Below are 20,138 nucleotides of genomic sequence, written 5' to 3' on the forward strand. Positions count from 1 at the left end.
TGCATGCAATTTGACTGAAAATAATAGTAGCATCCAGCATAGGATACCCACTGTTACAAAACGCCTCGTCCGAGTTGTCTCCGCAATCATCGACTCCATCACAAAAGTGGCTGTTAGCCACGCAGCGCCGGTTGTAGCAGGGACGATGACCCTTTCTGCAGCTCCTGTTGTCTGGCAATACGAAAAGCAACGACAAAGCAAATCTTTCACAGCAGGATGAAAAAAGAGCTTCATATATTCTCTCTTATTTACTCTTTCTGTTGGCACTGGGTTTATTCCCATTTGCTCCTCTATTTGAAAGCAGTAAGGAGAACTGGCTCATTTTTATTAGGCTGAGGCTCATGGGAATGGAACTGCCACCTTAAACCAATTCAGTGCGCTTACTGCTTTCACAATGTGGGAGAGGAGAAAACCTACCGAAAAGTGTTGTGATCGCCTACTTACCACAATATTGCATTTTCTCATCTGACTTGTCTTTGCAGTGGGCGATTCCATCACATGTTAGCTGGTAGTCTATACATTCCCCGTTTCCACACTCGAACTCCGTGTAGATGCTGCAAGAGGATGTTTGGGCTGTGAATGCAAACAAAAAGGATGCTGTGATACAGTATACTTTGGATAAAATTTGTCTGGTAAATAATTAAAGATTGATTGGTTCCTCTAGCTTAATTGGTAGAGCATTGTGTCAGTATCACAAAGGCCATGGGTTCGATTCCCAGGGGCACTGATGGAAAGTATACCTTGAATCCACATTGCTTTGAATAAAAGTGTCTGCCTATGAAACATCTGTAGAAAATGGGACTAGCATAGTGCTGCAGTATGCTAGACTGTAGTGGGTGGTTGCTAGGGTGTTCTGGGTGGTTGCCAGATGGCAAGTCTTCAAAATCTCTAGATATGTTTTGGGGTGCTTTAAAGGGTACTTTTTATCATTCACTAGGCAACCCCCTAATTGCGTAGACAGTAATAACCCACCTGTTATCCACATATTGCACTATTCCAGCTATCACTAATGTCTATATAAGGGGAAGGTTTGATCAAACCCTAACACTCTAAAGCTGCTTGGTTATTTTTAACCCATGGTTGGGTCAAAAAGGACAAACCCAACCACTGAGTTAATTAACACAGAATATGTCCATATGTTATGTCCATACTTGAGCGAAGTAAACACAGATCAGGAAGACGTCCATATGTGACCCAACCATAGGTTGAAACCCAACATAGGTTAAGTTATAACCCAACAGTTGGGTTTGTCCATTTTTGACCCATCCATGGGTTGAAAATAACCCATCGGTTCTTTTAGAGAGTTAATGGTTTCGTACACACTGCAAACTTTCGGGAGTGACAACCGCATTTAAGTGCAGGAGTGAATCCCATAAATGTTTGTTACAAGACTCACCCCCGAAAATGTGATGATTGACACAAAGATAACCATAGCAACGTTCTGCCGTTAAAAACAATTTAACAGCATTGTGTTTTGCAATAAACCTCCATCTTGGCGTTGTGTCTTGTACGCTTTTGTTAGGCTGCTTCACAGCGTGCGGTCTTGCAGTGTTGCCAGGTTCTTGTCTTTTTTTATGTTCATATCGTGTTGCCGCTTAACCGTTTATGGCTTTTGGCTCTTGAAGCGATCAAGTTTTGGTGTTAATAAAGTTTGAAGGTGCCAGTCTCAAAATTTTGATCTTTGATGTAAAGCATTTGGATTTATTTGGCTTTTTATTTTGTTTTTTTAGTGCAAGATCTGGCAACACTAGTCAGCAAACACTCGTGCCTCTGTGATTTTCTGCACAGCGCATACAGAATACTTTTTCCCCTTCTAGGAATTAATTTTTTTCAGATGTGAGACCTGTCATGTCACTGATGACGCATGTTTAAACACTTTATTAACTACTAGTTGTTCAGTTCGGTTATGTACACACTAAGCAAAGTTTCTGTAAATACGGTTGTCACTACCTGCAATTTGTGGGAGTTAATTGGGTTGTAGAATGCGGTTGTCAGTCCCATAAATTACTGAACTGTGTGTGGACAGAACAGGATTAAGCATTAAAAGGTGAACTGACAAACTAATATGCAGTGTGTACGGGACCAATATGAGTCAAAAGAATGCTTGATAAGTGAACTCAACTCATAATTTTATAACTTCCAAATGCATTCTGGGAAAGACAGCCTGAGGAGGCACATCTCTGTGGCTTTGACGATGACACTTACACACACATCTGTTGTCATCGAGCAGTATCCGCTCTCCCCGGCAGCTGCAGTTGACTGTGCCATCTGGAGTAAGGAGACACAGGTCACCACAACCACCATTCAGAATCCTGCATGGAGATAGCTCACCTGTGAAACAAAGGGGCACAGAAACATCACGTACCTGCGCAATCTTTTGGGTAAAAAAATGCTAGAAAACATTATGCTAAACTGCTAAACAACAAACAAACAGCAACTCAGGGAAGAGTCCTTCAAAAGCCTTGAAGTGCAAACTCATAAACTTAAATACCTTATTTGGCTTCTTAAAAAGAGCTGACTAATAAAATGCACTAAAATAAACTGACAATGCAGTAGTCCACTAGGGGCTTAGTCATTGAATTTCCTGGAGTTCCTACAAAGTGCTATTCCTAAGGAAAAAAGTTCAAAAACTGCATTATTTCCACCTGTGTTGAGCTGTGGACGCAATAATAACTTACGTGCATACAGCTGCCCTGACCATTGAAAATATACATGTGCAAAAAAGTGATAACCAACCAAAGTTTGAACGGGTGGGCATAAGTGGGTGATATTTACCAGCATATACAACAAATCAACATCTAGACAGTCTAAAAGTTACCTCTGGGGCATCCACACCTACGAACAGTCGTCTGCAACTTTAATTCACTGTGTTATGACTCAACAAGAATATGGAAATGAACCACGACAGCAAAGGTTACGTGTTAACTTGGAGCAGAGTGAGATAAGAGTGCACAAAAATAAAAAAGCATCTCACATTTCTGGCTGATAAAGTTTTTAGATAAAAATGCTTTAAGGCCAGTGCAGCAAATCATGCGGCATAAACAAACAAATTTAAGGTGAGGATCTCTCTCAGCGGGCAGAGGAAACAGTCGGGTGCCTCTTAAACCAGCATCCCAATGTCCTACTTTTCACATTTGCAATAGTTAAGAGCACCTTTTAAATTACTTTACTTTTAAATATGTTAAGGTCTGTGTAAAGTCCAATATTAAATGTGGTCTCAGTTTGTCACACCACAGAAACATATGATATTAACAACTTAGTCAAGTAAATAAAATAAGTTATCAAAATCTTGAAAAATCAGGCAGGATTCTTTGCTCTCAAACGCTGGAGAAGCTGAAACCACGCCCACTCGAGGGGAAGCTCTTTCAACTTTTAAATAGCCTGAATGGATGCTCTCGGTTGTATTAGGGGTGGGGCCATGCTTGATGGCTCCAGTTCGTCAACGAGGAATGATTTTAGGTCCTCACTGAACTCAGAAATGAAGAAAAAAATTTCAACTGTCTAACTCGTAATTCAGTACTTCAGTACTTTGTAATGTATTTCTAATGTTTATAATACATTTTAAAACAGTTTTATGAATTTACTTTACACAAACTTAAAATTTAGGGAGCAAATAATTTTTAAAGGGGACATACCATGAAAATTCGACTTTTTCCATGTTTAAGTGCTATAATTGGGTGCCCAGTGTTTCTATCAACTTAGAAAATGTGAAAAAGATCAACCCAGTAACTTAAACCATTCTTTGCAAGCATGTGAAAAAATAGATAATTGAATTTTGGCTCCCCTTGTGATGTCAGAAGGGAATAATACCGCACCTTAATCTGCACAATCCAACCATTGCACTGCCATTTAGTGCAGAGATCAGCTCATTTGCATTTTTTAGGGACACACTCAAAATGGGACATTTTTGCTCACACCTACATAGTGGGAATTTTAACACCCTATAATACATGTGACCAGTCACGGAAAGTAGGGACACAAGTCTGGGGCAGATTATAAGCTTTCCAATGATGTGTAACACATGGAAATCTGATAAGATTTGGACAAGTTGTCGCCATTTGAATGTAACACATTCAAAAAACACAAAGCCGAGAAAATAGACTTCGAAAGTTAGACCTTTCTCCTGCTGGGAGAGACAATAGGGCTCATTTACATCTCATTTAGCTAAGCCATAACCCCTGTAAAGCCGTTTTGAGATACAGATGTTCTAGCATCATATGTAGTATTTTATTACAGAAGTCAAGTTGACAACATGCAAAAATAAACAGGACTTTTTACCTTTGTCTTGAACACAAGTCAAATCCAGTCTGTTTTAGATGTGTGAATCATCCAATGACCATTTTCGTCCACAAATGCGTATAATCCGTGAAATATAGATATATAGTCTAATGTTTACATCAGATTTCGCATGAACGTCTGGTTATAGAATATATAACACTGTATATGAGATTACACTTTACGTTCCGGTAAACACATGAACCCGCCTTCAAAGTTTTTATTTAAAAGTAGGGAGGTAGTATAATAGATACTCCTTCAGGGAGGTAACCAATCGCTCGCTCGTTCCTCCATCAGCCAATAACTTCAAGGAAAATATAAATAGACAAAACATGTAGCCAATTAAATAACAAATTCAACGATCTCTGTGTGACTTTTTTGTGTGTGTTTGACTTCATGCTGCGCTGCAAGAACTGACAGACAGATGACGTCAGAGTATCGTAAGAGCGAGTCGAAACTACTCCGTAGGATTTCTTGAAGAGCTCTCGTGGTACTTTGACGTCATCCGACTGCGGCGCCACATAAAGTCGAACAAGCCAGTGACATGGCTGACATATGACGTGACTGACTGTTATCTGTTCCGCCCAAGCTTCTTTTTTTTTTCTTTTGTTTTGTGCGCCCGAGCTTCGTTTACAGTCTGGGGAGTGGCACGCTGTAAGTTTCTTATTTTTGCAATTTTTTGGACCAAAATGTATTTTCGATGCTTCAACACATTCTAACTGACCCACTGATGCCACATGGACTACTTTGATGATGTGTTTATTACCTTTCTGGACATGGAAACTGTACATAGATTTTCAATGGTTGGGAGCTCTTGGACTAAATCTAACGTTAAAACATCTTAAACTGGGTTCCGAAGATGAACGGAGGTCTTCCGAGTTTAGAATGACATAAGGGTAAGTCATGAATGATATTATTTTCATTTTTGGGCGAACTATCCTTATTTAGTAGTCACGCTGTTCCCTTTGGGGGCGGGGGCAAAAACAAAAGCCACATATCCATTATGTAAATACAAACAGACAATGACCCCCCTGCACGCTAAAATCTCAGAAAAACAAGCCGATTTAAACCGCAAAATGTACGAGGCTTCTTCGTGATCTCAACTAACAGATTCTGCAAAAAACGAAAATCACAAAAAAACCCTTTCTTTCTCATTATCTTGAAAGTGGTGCTGCCGACTTTTGTCACTGGTTTCCGTGACGGGTCACAAATTATCTATATGATATTTTCAGCTAAAACTTCACATATGTACTCTGGGAACACAGAAGATTTATTTTAAGGTTTAATCATTTTTTTAGTAAATATATCTCTGAATTAGTTTGGCTGTCTGCTTGGCTTAGAAATTGGCACCACAATATAAAGCTCAACATAATGGTTTGAAGGCCAAAATACTTACAGCTATTAGTGTCTTTGGCAACTGCAATAATTCCCATCGGTTGGTGAGGAATATCAGCTCTGAGAACTTTAGTATCTCCTCCGGTGAACTTGTTGGTCCGTAACACAGCCCTTCGGGTCCAGTCAGACCAAAAAATATAGTTTCCATGGATAGCAAGTCCAAAAAATGTGCCAGGTCCTGATCTTACAATAACCTAACAACAAACAATACACATCTCAGTTTATAGTAAGCAATTGTTTACATTATAAGAAAGAAAGGTTATTGGTAACTTGGTCATTATTATCTGACCCTAACATATGTGGTTCAACAGACTTTTCTATGAATGTACTGTAAAAGGCATGCAAGTAAAGCTAATATCTGCTTGAAAAAGAAAGAGAGAAACTAACAAAACAGTCTGACAAATAAAACCTAACAACAACGGCATCATAATTTTTTCATCTCTATAAGCTTTTACCTGAAAGGCAGGGCTACTTTTCCTTGTTCATTGTGTTTTATCCCTACAGTATACTGTGCCCTACAGTATCTATGTTTAAAGCCATCTGCGCAATGAATGTGCATAGGGAGCAAACCAATGGCTTATGATTAAAACAAGAAATAAAAACACACTCTGAAGACCACTGGAAAGTGTCTTCGAGGGGCTTAAAACAAATGTGTAGGCAGAGGACACACGCTCTAAAGAATTCCCCAGCAACCAGTTTAGCCCAGATCCTGCGAGTGTTAATGTACGTGTCACGGTGACGGACACCGATATATATCACGCGACTCCTTCTGGGAGTTTCCGGGCTGTGGGGCGAGGAGATGTCCCACGGCTCTGGAGACCCAACTATTAACAGGTACACGCATGCAGCCGTGATCACATTAGCCCTGCCACCACGGTGGGAAAATAGGACAGGTGTTGATTAAGAGAGCCCAGCTTGAGCAAACAACAACTGGAGAGTGGGGAGCGATGAGGAACGTTCCAGATGGTTTTTGATGGAGCATATTGATTCTGAATTAAATTTAGGGGTGCAAGCGATCTGCTCCAACATTAATTATCTCTGTTTATCTGATCAAATAGATGTTGAATAGAGTACCACTATAGATAGCTACATGTATTTGTCCACAGCTCTGATGTGCTCTGTATGTAAAAATTAACATCTATTACGAACCTGTTTAAAGAACATCTACTAACAATCTTCATTATATAAGTGATGGCGCTGACAGTGCAACAGATTGGTTAACTCGGTGAGACACAGATGCAAACCATGCATACTGTTAAGCTTTGACTTAGCGTCACTACACAATCCCCTTCAATATCACCAGTTGGGAGATTCCAACAGCAAGGCAATTTGCCAACAGTCATGTTGATTTAGTTTAGCTAAATTCTACTCAGTTTAATTGGCTAGTTGATAAGCCGCCCAGTAGGAGCCTTAAAATAAGCTTTCATTACCACTAGTGCTCTTAATTGGGGGGTTGAAGAACTCTCATGAACTCTTTGTCGTGACGCTTTAAAGTGGATAATTCATTACAATTAAATTGATCTTGAGAAGGGTCAACAGATTCTGCACAAGTGGGTGTTAATGACTCCAATGTGTGGCCCATCCTTTTGGTGGTCATCAAGTCATTATCATCAAGATGATGAGACCCGGTGCAACCCCCAATTGAGGTTTACGTTTCAGAAATTTGTAGGAAGTGCTTGTTAATTCCAATCCTAAATGCTACAATAAAAGTATGCTACTTTAGTGAACAATTATCATATAAAAATGTATCAAGTGAATTTTGATGCATGATACGGGATGGAAACAAGATTAATTGGATAACTGCAACTCTCTCTATTATGGTATATCTAAGACGCAGATTTACAAGTAGTTCAAAATGCGGCAGTGAAATTCCTAAAAGGATATACAATTTGATCATGTTACCCCCCTACTAAATCTTAAAATGTATCTTTTATCTTTGGCTTTTAGTTGTTTGCCTTTATGGTTTTATTATTTGACCTTGAACAGCACTTTGGTTTGTCTCTACCGTTTTTAAATGTGCTATAGAAATAAATTAAACTTGAAGATCAAACTGCAGGGTTCCCACACCTTAGTTAACTTCAAATTCAAGGACTTTCCAGGTCCAATTCAAGGACTAAATGTGGGGAGACATTTCAAGTGAGAACAAGGTTACACCGTATTACCTTTTAAGATACATTGTTACAGTTCCCTTTTGAGGGAACTTGCGCTGCGTCACTGTGGTGACACTTTGGGGACACCTCCACAGGTAAGTGCGTCTGAATGAGTATATCAAATTCAACCAATGGTGAGGCTTAAAGACAAAGACAGGGTAACGCGGGAGATAGGAAGTATATTGCTATCTAAAATATTCCCAAAGACGACGTTACAGGGATGCAGGAAGTATGGCAAGGGAGACGCAGCGTCTCGTTCCCTTCTCAGGGAACAAGAGTTACATAGTTGTAACCACAGATGTTTTAATGTGTCAAAAACTATGCAAAACAGCATTTTGGTATGAATCAACATTCACATACAGAAGATATAAGCATTTAAAGCGAACAGTTTAGCACGTGTGCTTAAAAAGTCTTGAATTTGTATGATATTATCCTACACTACACAGGGAATAATATGGATTTTTTCCCAGAATCCTTGCATAAAATTGATTCAAGTACATTTAATGGCCTGTATGTAGATTTTAAAAAAGCTTCCCAGGGCCTTGATTTTTCCCCCCCAGATTCAAAACTTCCAAGGATTTCAAGAACTCGTGGGAACCCTGAAACTGAAAAATATAAACACTGCAATAATATTTTCTTAATCAGTATCTTTGTCTTTGTTTAGCAGTGAAAATATTATTTAAGATAAATTAACTTTTCTAATATATTAATACTTTTAAGTCTAGTATTTATTAAGGTTTATGCCTTTTATCCCTTAATAAGATACGAAGGAGAATTAGGGCCAAGCTAAAATAAAAAAATAAAACCATCTCGAGATTAAAGTCATTAAAATGCGAGAATAAAGTCATTATTTAACAAGAATAAAGTCGTTATTTAATGAGAATCAAGTCATTATTTAACAAAAATAAAGTCGTTTTTTTAATGAGAATAAAGACGCAGATTCTTATTAATAAAACAATATGAAGCATATGCGCTTAGAAAGGCAATTTTATGGTATCTCCCTCATATAAAAGACAATATGGGGGGAGATAATGTGAACGAACAAAATTCGGTGCACACCTTAATTAAACAGGCACGCAATGAACAGAATATCGTAATGAATAAAGGGTTTTGTTAATTGGGTAGGGTAAACCCTTACGAAAATTACCCATGGTTTTAATGTGGTAAAAGTATAGTAACCATGTTTTTTGGTGTATTGATTACTATTATTAGCAAAACCATGGTTTAACTACACTACCCATGGTTTAACTATGGTTTTTGAAAACCATGGTTGTCAAAACCATGTTTTTTTCGTGGTTACCATGGTTTTACTACAGTTATCATGTTTTTTTTGGTTTTCATGGTTAATTTTCGTAAGGAAAGTTACGCACATGATAGCGCACCTACTGTAAATGAAAGTGCACAGGTGATGGGAGATATTAATCGTATGGCCGAGGGAGGAATGGAAAGTCTCTGCGGTTTTGTGAACAAACAATTGAGAGAAATGCAACGAGTAGGCTACGTTTTATTTTAGGCTTGTTCTCATGAAAGGAAAATCTTTACTAAGTGCAGACCCCTTATAACCCTAAAAGACAACATCAACATTGAATACACAGTAATATTCAGCAAACATTTTATTAATAAAACATTCTGTGTACAGGCAAGCAGAAGATCCCAGAATAAGAACACAAACCTCTAAAGTGCACGTTTGTTTCCTTTAATGAAAACGAGCACATTCTGGGCTTTTCTGCTTGACATGCTTATTAATAATATATTATAGTGTGTAGTGAATTTAGTGTATTTATATCACTGTCTTAATGCAGTAAACAACGTAAAGAATAGGCCTAAACGGAATTGACTTCATTCTCGAAATTTTACGACTTTATGTTCTTTAAATAACGACTTTATTCTCGTTAAATAATGACTTTATTCTCGTTAAATAACGACTTTATTCTCGAAATTATATTTATTCTGACTTTTTTCTCATTAAATAATGACTTTATTCTCGCATTTTAATGAATTTAATTTCGAGATGGTTTTATATTTTTATTTTAGCTTGGCCCTAATCCTCCTTCGTAATAAGATGTTAAAAAATTAAACTAAAAGAAACATTTTCTGAAAACAAACCTTATCATGTGCAATTTTATTCTTGAGTAAATGTATCCTGTATAAAGGGTGATTAGATATTTTTACTACAAAACAAGACTAAAATTTCAGACCAGCAGTAAACACACTGTTATACAATCTAAAAATGGCTGGGTTATTTTTGACCCATAATGGGTAAATATTGGACAGAACATGTGCTGGGTTAAAAATTGACCTAATGCTGGGTTATTTTAACCCAACTGGTGAGTTATTATACCCCATGGTTGCATAACAACAACCCAACATTGGGACATTTTTAACCCAGCACAGGGTCATTTTTAACCCAGCACGTGTTCTGTCCAATATTTACCCATTATGGGTCAAAAATAGCCCTCCCATTTTTAGAGTGTATGTAAAAAGCAGGGTTGTTTTATAACCCATGGCTGGGTAAAATGTGGCTTCACTGTTGGGTTTAATTAACAGAAATGTCCATACAGTATTTAACCTAGAAAATAAGGTTGAAACAGCCCAGCTATGGTTGATTTAGATCATGGGTCACCAAACTAAGACCCGCGGGCCGACTCAGGCTCAGTATTCCTTTGCCAAACTCAGGTAAAACAGGCTGCTATCCGAGCTAGCTATAAGGTAGCTCACCCACTAGCTACCCATGGAAAGCCGTTTACTGATGGGGACTTTGGCTGTGCCAGGCTAGTAATCTCTACTACACAATGAGGCCTGCTCGTGGTAATTTTGGTCTGGGTCATACAATTCCATGTTGTATAGCTGACCCGGCCCCCCATCACATTCAGGAACGATAAAAGAAGAAAAAAGTTTGGTGACCCCTGATTTAGATGCACTAGGATGCACAAACAATGGTTAAATGTAATTCAGCATTTATTTAAAAGTTTACACATTTAAAAAAAGGGGTGAACTCAGTGTTGAGTCAAAATGGAAATTAAATTAATCCATAAAATGTTTATATTTGACCCAACATGGATTGAAACAACCCAGCATTTTGGGTTGAAACAACCCAGCATAGGTTGAATTACAACTCAACAGGATTTTATTCCTTTTTGACCCAAAGCTGGGTCAAAAATAACCCAGTATTGTTTTTTAAATGTTTGGGGTTCAGTGTGGTCAGAAAAAAACAAAGATCTGTCAATTCTTCAAAACATCTTTAAACAGTGAAAACCTCATACTCACATATCTGTGGGAGCCATCATATTCACATCTTTCAATTTTGCCCAGACTCCCATCCGAGAAATACAGCTTCTCTGCTTTATGATCAATAGTGAGTCCGTTAGGAGTGAATACATCTGTGCTAATGATGACTTTCACATTGTTTCCCGCAAGAGTGGAGCGCACGATGCTGGGCCGCTGCTCGTTCCAATTGGTCCAAAACATGAGGCTACAAAATACATTAGAGCAAGATAATGAAATGTTTTTTACAGACAACACTACAGAGACTAAACTAATTCAATACTGTCAACTGTTTTAATAATCTTGCCGTATGGCATGAGGGAATATTATTGATTTCATAAATAATAGTAGACGGAGAAGCCCTTAGGACCTCTTTGACTTTTCCTTTAAAAAATCCTTTCACAGTCCACTTCAATGAGCTAATTGAAAATTAGTGATACATGCTGACATTTTTCACCAATTAATCATTTCAGGTTAGATTCTAATTAACAGCAGTCTGTAGTCCATTTGAAAAAGCGCCAGATAACCAAGTAAGCATATTCTCTCCAAGGTTTAAGGTTTAATGTAGTCAGTGAACTCAAGGTTGGCACATCTTTCTGAATATCAATATCTTACACAGGGATATATGAGAGCTGTCTGGAGAATTGCCCCTCCGCCGGACCAGGAATAAAAATATTCCGTCCGCAACAAATTTCACACACTGCCCTGCTCATCTGAAGAGGTCAGAATAATTAAAATGTTTCCTTCATGTCTGATTGACACAGGCATATACTTCAAGATTTCTGGTGTGTGACGAATCAATTTTCTCTCGATTTTAAAATTCAATACATTTCCTTCTGACATAAAAATCTATTCTGTTTAACATTTTGTGACCGCAAAAAGATTTCTCTACAGATACAGTCCGCAATGCATCATACACTGGAGGAGCAGTTTAGCGTGAGGAAAAACAAATTCAGGTTTCTATAGTTACTCAATCTATCACATAGAAAAATCAAGAGAAGCAATAAATAGATTTAACATTTGTAAAGGAAAATAGAAAAAAATTAATTATTCAACCCTAATCAAATCTGATAATTAAGCACATTTGGAGGTATGTCCAAGGGAGGGCTCAGAGCAGTCCCCCTCCTTAACTGGGATAATACCAGCTGAGAGTGAGGCGATGGGGTGGAGGAGGGGACAAAGGTGAGGACTGGCTATATATGGCCCTTATCCATTGCATAGTACCCTACGGTTTAGTTTGTTTTAGGTTGGCTTGGATAGCTTTTTTTAGAGTTTAGTAACACTTTGGACATGGAGGAATTATAGGCGTGCTGTTATATTTGCGCTGCCTACTGCTGTGACATCATACAAGTGAGATTTGTTGTACATTCCCATACATTTATTTATTTCTCAGTCCGCCACAAAATTAAAATTGACCACCACAAATAGATGTTTGCACATCGCGTTTATCACTACCTCTGTCTCACATGACAGTTTCTGTACAAACACCTGTGGCGTCACTCGACGCGCTCCACTGAGCCTTATTTAAGGTGCATTTAAGCATAATGCGGACATGAGCGTTGTGAATGTGCCGCCATGAACTGCAAGTCTGGAAAAAAACTGTTATGGTCTTCCTGATTCTCAACTAAAAGGGATTTTGGGACCTTACAGCAAAACACAGATGACAACAGGTTTACTCGAGACAGCACAAGCTAGCATGAAGGTAAAGCTAATCCTTTACATAATAGCAATGACGTCATGTTATGGTATCTGCTCGGGTCGCTTGGATTCTCAACCGAGGTGATACTAAAAAAGTATTGGGTAATACGTACTGCACCTAATGGAAAAGCCCCCCAAAAGTAAGCTGACCCGACCCAACCCATGGGGTACTATGCAATGGAAAAGCGCCAATAGAGAGACCTCTTTGTGCTGTTTGGTTGGAGTGCATGACCATGCTTCTCTCGAACTTCGTTAAATAAACTTCGCATAATAAAGAGCAAAACGTTCTGACCATACTATTTATCAAATAAAAAAAAAGTTATTTAGTATTTTCTTTGCATATAAAGAATAATTAGTATAATATGCTTATAATGTTAGCATTAAACATTAAAATGCTAGAATTAAACATTAACTCTTTCACCGCCATTGACGAGATATCTCGTCAATTAAGAGAAAACGCTTCCCCGCCAATGACGAGATTTTCCGTCTTTCCGCAATACCGCTATTATCCACCAGGTGGCGCCCTTCCGCAACGTTTTAAAGTATTGCCCTATGGCAAGCTGCTGCATGTCCGTGTCTGTTTTAAAGATCGCTCTGAATGGGATCTCTATGAAAAGTCCGTCATAAAAATGGAATTATCTCTGCTTTTTGCTCAAAATATGGTGTTTTCGCAAAAACCTACCCATATTCAAAAGCTGATTGCAAAAGAACCACTAAAGGTAGGATGAAACGTTTTTTTTTTGGTTTGAAAGCAGAGGGTCTGTTCTTTCATTTGGTATATTGTATGTTTATATATTTAAAGAAGAACATTTTCTGGAAGGCATCACACTTTGGTGAAAATCATGAAAAACACTGGCGCTGGCTGGCAACTTTTTTTAAAAACGCTGGCGGTGAAAGGGTTAAAATGCATCATTTTATAAAATATGTACCAGATTGTCCCTACTCTTTCTCTCTATTAATTAAGGAGTCCATGGTCTAAAAAACTTTGAATATTTTTTCAAAAAGCAAGCATACAGTATACCCAACTGACCAATTACATTTACTCACTTTTGACACTCATCTAAGGCCAAGACATGGGGGTGGTCATCCTCAGACATAGTGACAACGGCTTGCCTGGTGAAGGCTGCATGCCGGCTCTGGTCTACCGTGTGCCTGCTAATAGTTGAGGTGGTGGAGCTAGTCCAATAAATTGTATCCCAGGCACGATGATAAGCCAAGCCTTCAACTGAACCCACACCTACAAAACACAGCACACTGCAATGTCAATATTTGTTTTGCTTTGGTTAATTTCTCAGATCAGAATTGAAATTCCCAAAATGAACTTTTCAATTCTCACATCATTGTGTCACTTGTGCATTTTCTCATTTCTTTGAAGAAGTTGCAAATGCTTTGGTACATTTATGCAACTGATTATCTACAATTCTCTGTTCTTTACTATATTATCAGTTGCTTAGGTCATGTTGATCAAAATGTATTATATGAGTCTCTGTTGAATAGTCTCAACCCCCACAACATTGAGGCATTAGTCTTTACATGCAAAATGGTTGAACAAGTTGTCATAATACAGGGTATGGTCAAACATATTTCTATGCATTGTACATTTTTTTCTAAATCTGTCCTGAATTTTGACATTCTCTAACAAACAGAAACGTCCCCAGCAAGCAAAAACTGAGACGTTGAAATGATGGCTAACTATAGACCCAATATAGTCCGGCTATGAGTAACCTACTTTTACCCTAAATAACCTTCATTTGGTTACATGCCATTTTTGCCAAAATAACTTGAAGATGTATGATATTCCAACAAAGTCAACAGGTGTTCAAGGTGTTTGCTTTCATTTCTTTTACATGTTCTAAAAGAATATGCATTGTCTTTTTTTGGGGCTATGGTTAGATGTCTATTAGACTTTCACTGGCAGCCTAAATTTAGTCTTGTTTTAGCCAAACATGCTTGCTGGGTCAGGAGTTATAGGAAGACTTCTGTGTAATTCCTACAGAACTGCATGTCCAGTTTTCCCTAAAGATATTGTCCTATGTTCACATTTCTACTTTTTTTTCTTTGTGCTATGCAGTGCTTTCTTTTCCTTTATGCAATCGCAATGACACGGTCTGTCAACAAATTACAGTACAAACAGTAAAAGCATAAATGTAAATTTTGTCCAGTCTCTTGCAATCAAACTCCCACATAACTTACGCTAAGGTGTAACCTACAATTTACAATAACTGTCATCAAAACTTTAGCCATAGTTTACATCAGAACATCCCTCCAAAGTAAACTGTTATATTGACAACATGACTAAACAATTTGACTGTCTTATCCATACACAATGACTTGTCATTCTGATGGCACTGACATGTTCATTGACACAGATATTTACTTTTGAAAGATGAACTAAGGATTTTGAGTAAGAGAGTGGCTTTTGTAGGTTATCCATGGTGTTTTGCTATTTGTACAAATTGTTTTAAGAAATGGACCTATTGTTTTGCAATCGTCAAGGATGATTCGAGAAATGTACCAAAGCGACTGAGAAAACTATAAGAAACAACCACTACAAAGGCTTTATTGGTATGCATGTGAACGTGATCATGATACAAAAGTCATGAAATGTAATCAAGGCCTGTCCTTAACCTCCTAAGATCTGGATGTCCACATGTGGACATGACATTTTTTGAATGTTTGCACCATAATACTTAATTCTGTGTAACTGGAACCTGTTGTACACAAACATGGACAAATACACAGTTTCATGTTCTTAGAAAACAATTTGGTTATTATATTTATTGGTTCTTCCTAACCCCAAAATAGCTGGTAGAAATCGAAAAAAAAAGACAAACCAAAACCCCTGTCTTATGAGGTGAAAGGAATATTCCACTTTCATAAAAAATCCAGATAATCTACTCTCTTCAAGAAGAAAAATAATTTTTTTTTTTTGAGGAAAATATTCTCCATATTGTGGACTTTTAACAGTTTACAGATTCAATGCAGTTTAAAATTTCAGTTGCAATGCAGCTCCAAAGGGCTCTAAACGATCCCAACCGAGGTCTTATCTAGCAAAACAATCTGCATTTTTGCACAAAAATATAATAAAATCACAAACCACAACTTCTCGTTTTGCACTAGCCGTATGATGTGCTAGCGTGACTCTTCGTATTATGTAATCGAGTTGAAAGGTCACGCCTGAAGTATGCTCCAGTGTTTACAAGTGTGGAGAAAGAGGACCATTCTGAAGTTGTTGCATGTGGAATGATACCAATTAATGTCTTTGTCATTTTATTTGTAAAAATGGTCCATAAGTGTGCATTTCACATGTTAAACGCGTGACCTTTCGACGTGATTACGTTGTACGTAAGGTCGCACTGGCGCATCATGCAGCTAGTTCAAGACGAGAAGTTGTGGTTTAAAAGTAAAAAATTGTTTTGGTCGAAAATGATAACCCTTATGCCTCGGTTAGGATAATTAAAGGCAGGGTATCTGATTTTAAAAAATGCTAACGGTAGCCTACTGGCACTGAAATCACAATCCCACCCTCCATTCAAATTACCATCCAAAGCCACACCTCCTTCTTTGCTGATCCAGACGGTTTTTGTCGTTGTTGTTTCAAAAAATTAATTTTGTTTTGTGGCTCCTGTACAGTTTGTCAATTCAGCAGGAAAGTTTGCCATTCTCCCTTTGTTTACAGACGGGAAGTGAGCGCATGTGAACACGCTTATGACGTACGTTGTCTGCGTGAACAGGGTGCGCAGTGGCATATGCAAAACACATTCACAGATGCTTGTCCAATTATTGCATTCGGTCTGAGTTCAATGACTTGTTGAAAATTTTTTGGCTTTTCAGATTTATAAAAATATATTTAAACAAATTAACATAGTGATTGCTATCAGGATGTGAGGAGACCCTGCATTTAAAAGCCCTTTGAAGCTTGCACTGAAACTCCAATTTTAAAATGCATTAAAACTGTAAACTGTTCCACTGAAATCTATATAGAGAAACATCCTTAAACTTTTTCTCTACAAACTTCATTTCTTTTTTGACTAAACAAAAGAAAGACATAAACATCTTGGATGACATGAGGGTACGTCAATTATTGGGATTGTTTAATGAAAGTGTAGGATTCCTTTAACTGCTTAAATAATGGTTTAACATGATAACACAACTACTTAGAGTATACCACGGTATAAAATGCTGACCAGTACACTTAAAGGACATTAAAATAAAATAATTTCCACGCTCATAAAATGGTTATTTTTGGTTCTCTTTTTTTAAAAAGTGAAATCAAGCATGAAAGCTTAAATTCAGAAAGCTTTTACCAAACCAAAACATCATCTCACAAGGCTGTATAAAATGGTTACCCTTTGACATCTGTCTAAAAATACCTCAGTGAATCATCAATTGGTCAAACGCACATTGCAAAATGTAGGTCTAAGAGATGCTCCTATGTGAAAAATTCAAGAGAATACTCTAGCAAAAGTCTGTGGGAGTCCATCACTAATTAATCATTCACAATAAAAAGCGTCTGACAGCTTGCCTTTGCAGAAAGTGTTGGAGAGGCCAGGGAGTAATTAACATGGGATGTATGACTTAATTAGGGAAATATGGATTATTAACGTCTTTACCCTCTCCCAGTGACACGGATGTAGAGCATGCGTGTGTCTGCATGTGTGTAGTGAAGGTGTCTAAGATTGGCTTTCATCTCTAAAAAAAGAGAACGTGCAACCCAAGTGTAAAAATGCATTACAACACAAGCAGTAACACACTTACATGTAAATTGTGATAATTAAGTCCTTTTAGTTATTTCATGACTGTCTCTGAAGCCTTAAACTATCTTATTAAGCAGTATCTCGAAGCATGGATTAAGTATTTATTTATGCTTTTCAAATTTTTTTGACTGATGATTGATTTTAGCTCGCTCTACAGAGAAATAAGCATCAACTTTATTAAATATTTGCTTGGTTTTCGCTAAAGCTCATTTTAAATCATTGTAGATTACCAGACCTGATATTTTGCTGCCTTGGAAGATGTCTGAAACCTAAGAAAGTACCTTCATACAAAAACACTGCATCGACTAGGCAGCAGCTTTGTGTTTCACACATAGCCGATGTCTCACTCGTATAATCTATATCTCAACCTAAATGGTATGCAATCTGACACTACAATGCTAGTCATGTGAAGCTCAAGTACAATGAGAAGCATGTTGGGAGTTGGGGGTAAAAACAGTGCCACGGTTGGCTCATTGCATTGTAAGTGGATAATGCACAGTCTTTAGTCACATTAGGTTTCATTGTGGACCACCATCAGACACAGTTATCGATCGCGGCAGAAGTGCCTGCCGTATACAGCGTACATGATTAAGAAATCAATAATCATATTCTGAACTTTCCAACAACAGTGACAGGGAGGATCTTGACAAATACCAACCCTTTCCTATCCTATTTCTGTTACAGTTTGTGTATGGCGGAAATGAGAGGAGAGATTTTAATCCATCAAAGGTGGGGACAGAGAGAAAGATGTAGTGTTTTAAACATCTTTTTTGACAGTTAAATTGGTCCCATTTAGTTGAGGAAAAATGGAGGTAGCTATTATAACACTTTTACCAGATGTTGGATGCATCAAAGCCTTGCTGTACATCAAGAGCATCGGCACTTAAGGTTTCCAACAAATGGCCTTTTACAAATAGCTGCTAAGAGACTGGAATGGTTCTGGAGGCAGAATGTTTAACGGCATACAGAGCACTGCAATGAGTCTGCATCAGGCCTGACAACAAATGCCTGTATGTTTTGGAAGAAAAGCTGTTTCATGATGGAGAAAAATAATCAAAAAAGCTTTGTACTTCAAAATACGCATAAAAAAAAAACGAACTCACCCTCAACCAAGACTTGTCTTCCTGTCCAATCGTCATTGATCATCTGAATGTTCCCGAAGTGGATGTCGCTGAAAAAAATGCGATTGTGCTGCGAGGTCTCATGCCGATAGTCGAAGGCCAGAGCGATGACGTTCTTAAAGTAGTTCGGGTTCTCGAAAGGCTGGAGGGGGGAGTTGAGATCGCTGTCGTCTGACAGGTGGATGCTTTTTAATATGGTTCTTTCAGAGTACAGAAGATAGCCCTCGTATCTTTGGCAGGCAAAGCCGTCTTCGGCCAAGTAGCCGTGAGCACAGGAACACGTCCTCCTTCCGCTTCCCAGGTGAAAACAGAGCTGCTGACAGCCTCCATTACTCCTGGCGCAGGGGTTAGTTCCTGCATGAGTCAAAAAAACAACCCTGGATTTGCTGATATTGTCTTAACTTGTACTGTAACTCAACAGAAAGTCGAAACATGGGTTTGGATTAACAGATGATAAGGTAGGTGAATCTCATTCAATAACTCAAGGTATGCATTAGTAAAAACTGATGTTAATCCTGTGTAGTATAAGCCTATAAAAGGTTTTCTATTGTTTTTCAACACAAGTTATTTCTGTGTGTTTAAATAAGAATCCATTTGTTCACAACTACCTTAAATACACTTACAAAAGCAAAGCTTGGGCTTGGCAATAAAACAACATTGCTGTAAAATCCACGTGGGATCAAACAAAGAATTCATTAAGTTGAAACCTCAACCTTTCTCCCGGCCTCTGTTAAACACTTTCACATCCTTCAGGTTGACGCCCAGACCGCTTCTCAGTGTGACGGCATCGCTAGCGTCATTCTTGAACCCGCGGCGGATGGAGCCGTTGGCGTGAGCTCTGCCACAGACAGCACAGTGAGAAACTCGGACATCATCAAGGTAACAGTGGTGGTTATCTAATTAAAACCAGCTGGACACTTTCAAATACACAGAAAGGCTTCTTTGAGGAAAGTTGAGGAAACGTCACCTGGGCAATTGCTCACAGAAACCTTATTTACATAAGACCATTGAAATGACATAAACGTACGACAGGTCTCATAATAACCTTGCTCACGAGGGGTTAATCCACTGAGACCTGAGCAGCTGGCTCCGTGGGCCACTTTGGAGAGCGTAGCACTAAGTAAAATAATAAATTACCTGTCAGACCAGTAGATGTAAGCCCCGAAAACAGCCACGGAGAACAGGTCCACGTTGGCGGCTGACAGTACAATCTCTCGGCCCTCCCCGGTTTCAAGGTTGATTCTCTCGATCTTGTCGGTCCTGGCGTCGCACCAGTATAATCTATTTTCCTAGAAAGCAATTTGAAAATGCACATCAGCGGCTCTTCCTTTGAGCGGGTCCATTTTATCAGCATCAAAAGAAGAGAAATGGCGAGTAGAGCGACCAGAGGAGCAGAAGTGGAATCATATCGCAAAGAGTCAGGTCTGGTCCTGGAGGATCACTGTGCATCTACAAACACGCTAGTATGTACGATCAAA

The 20,138-nt window shown here is 38.4% G+C and overlaps 1 protein-coding gene across 2 annotated transcripts in view; it reads right to left on the reverse strand.

Moving 5' to 3' along the window:
- The window catches only part of lrp1bb (low density lipoprotein receptor-related protein 1Bb), a 379,953-nt gene that overhangs the window by 94,018 nt on the left and 265,797 nt on the right, over positions 1-20,138 (reverse strand). For both annotated transcript variants that reach the window (XM_065251976.1, XM_065251975.1), the window contains 9 exons: positions 19,798-19,949; positions 19,374-19,498; positions 18,643-19,014; positions 13,830-14,019; positions 11,088-11,292; positions 5,672-5,864; positions 2,206-2,331; positions 445-573; positions 52-171 (listed from right to left, as the gene is read on the reverse strand). In XM_065251976.1, the coding sequence (XP_065108048.1) occupies positions 52-171; positions 445-573; positions 2,206-2,331; positions 5,672-5,864; positions 11,088-11,292; positions 13,830-14,019; positions 18,643-19,014; positions 19,374-19,498; positions 19,798-19,949 (1,612 nt within the window). The remainder of the gene's footprint in view (positions 1-51; positions 172-444; positions 574-2,205; positions 2,332-5,671; positions 5,865-11,087; positions 11,293-13,829; positions 14,020-18,642; positions 19,015-19,373; positions 19,499-19,797; positions 19,950-20,138) is intronic.

Source organism: Paramisgurnus dabryanus, chromosome 15, assembly GCF_030506205.2.
Source record: "Paramisgurnus dabryanus chromosome 15, PD_genome_1.1, whole genome shotgun sequence".
Taxonomy (NCBI): Eukaryota; Metazoa; Chordata; class Actinopteri; order Cypriniformes; family Cobitidae; genus Paramisgurnus; species Paramisgurnus dabryanus.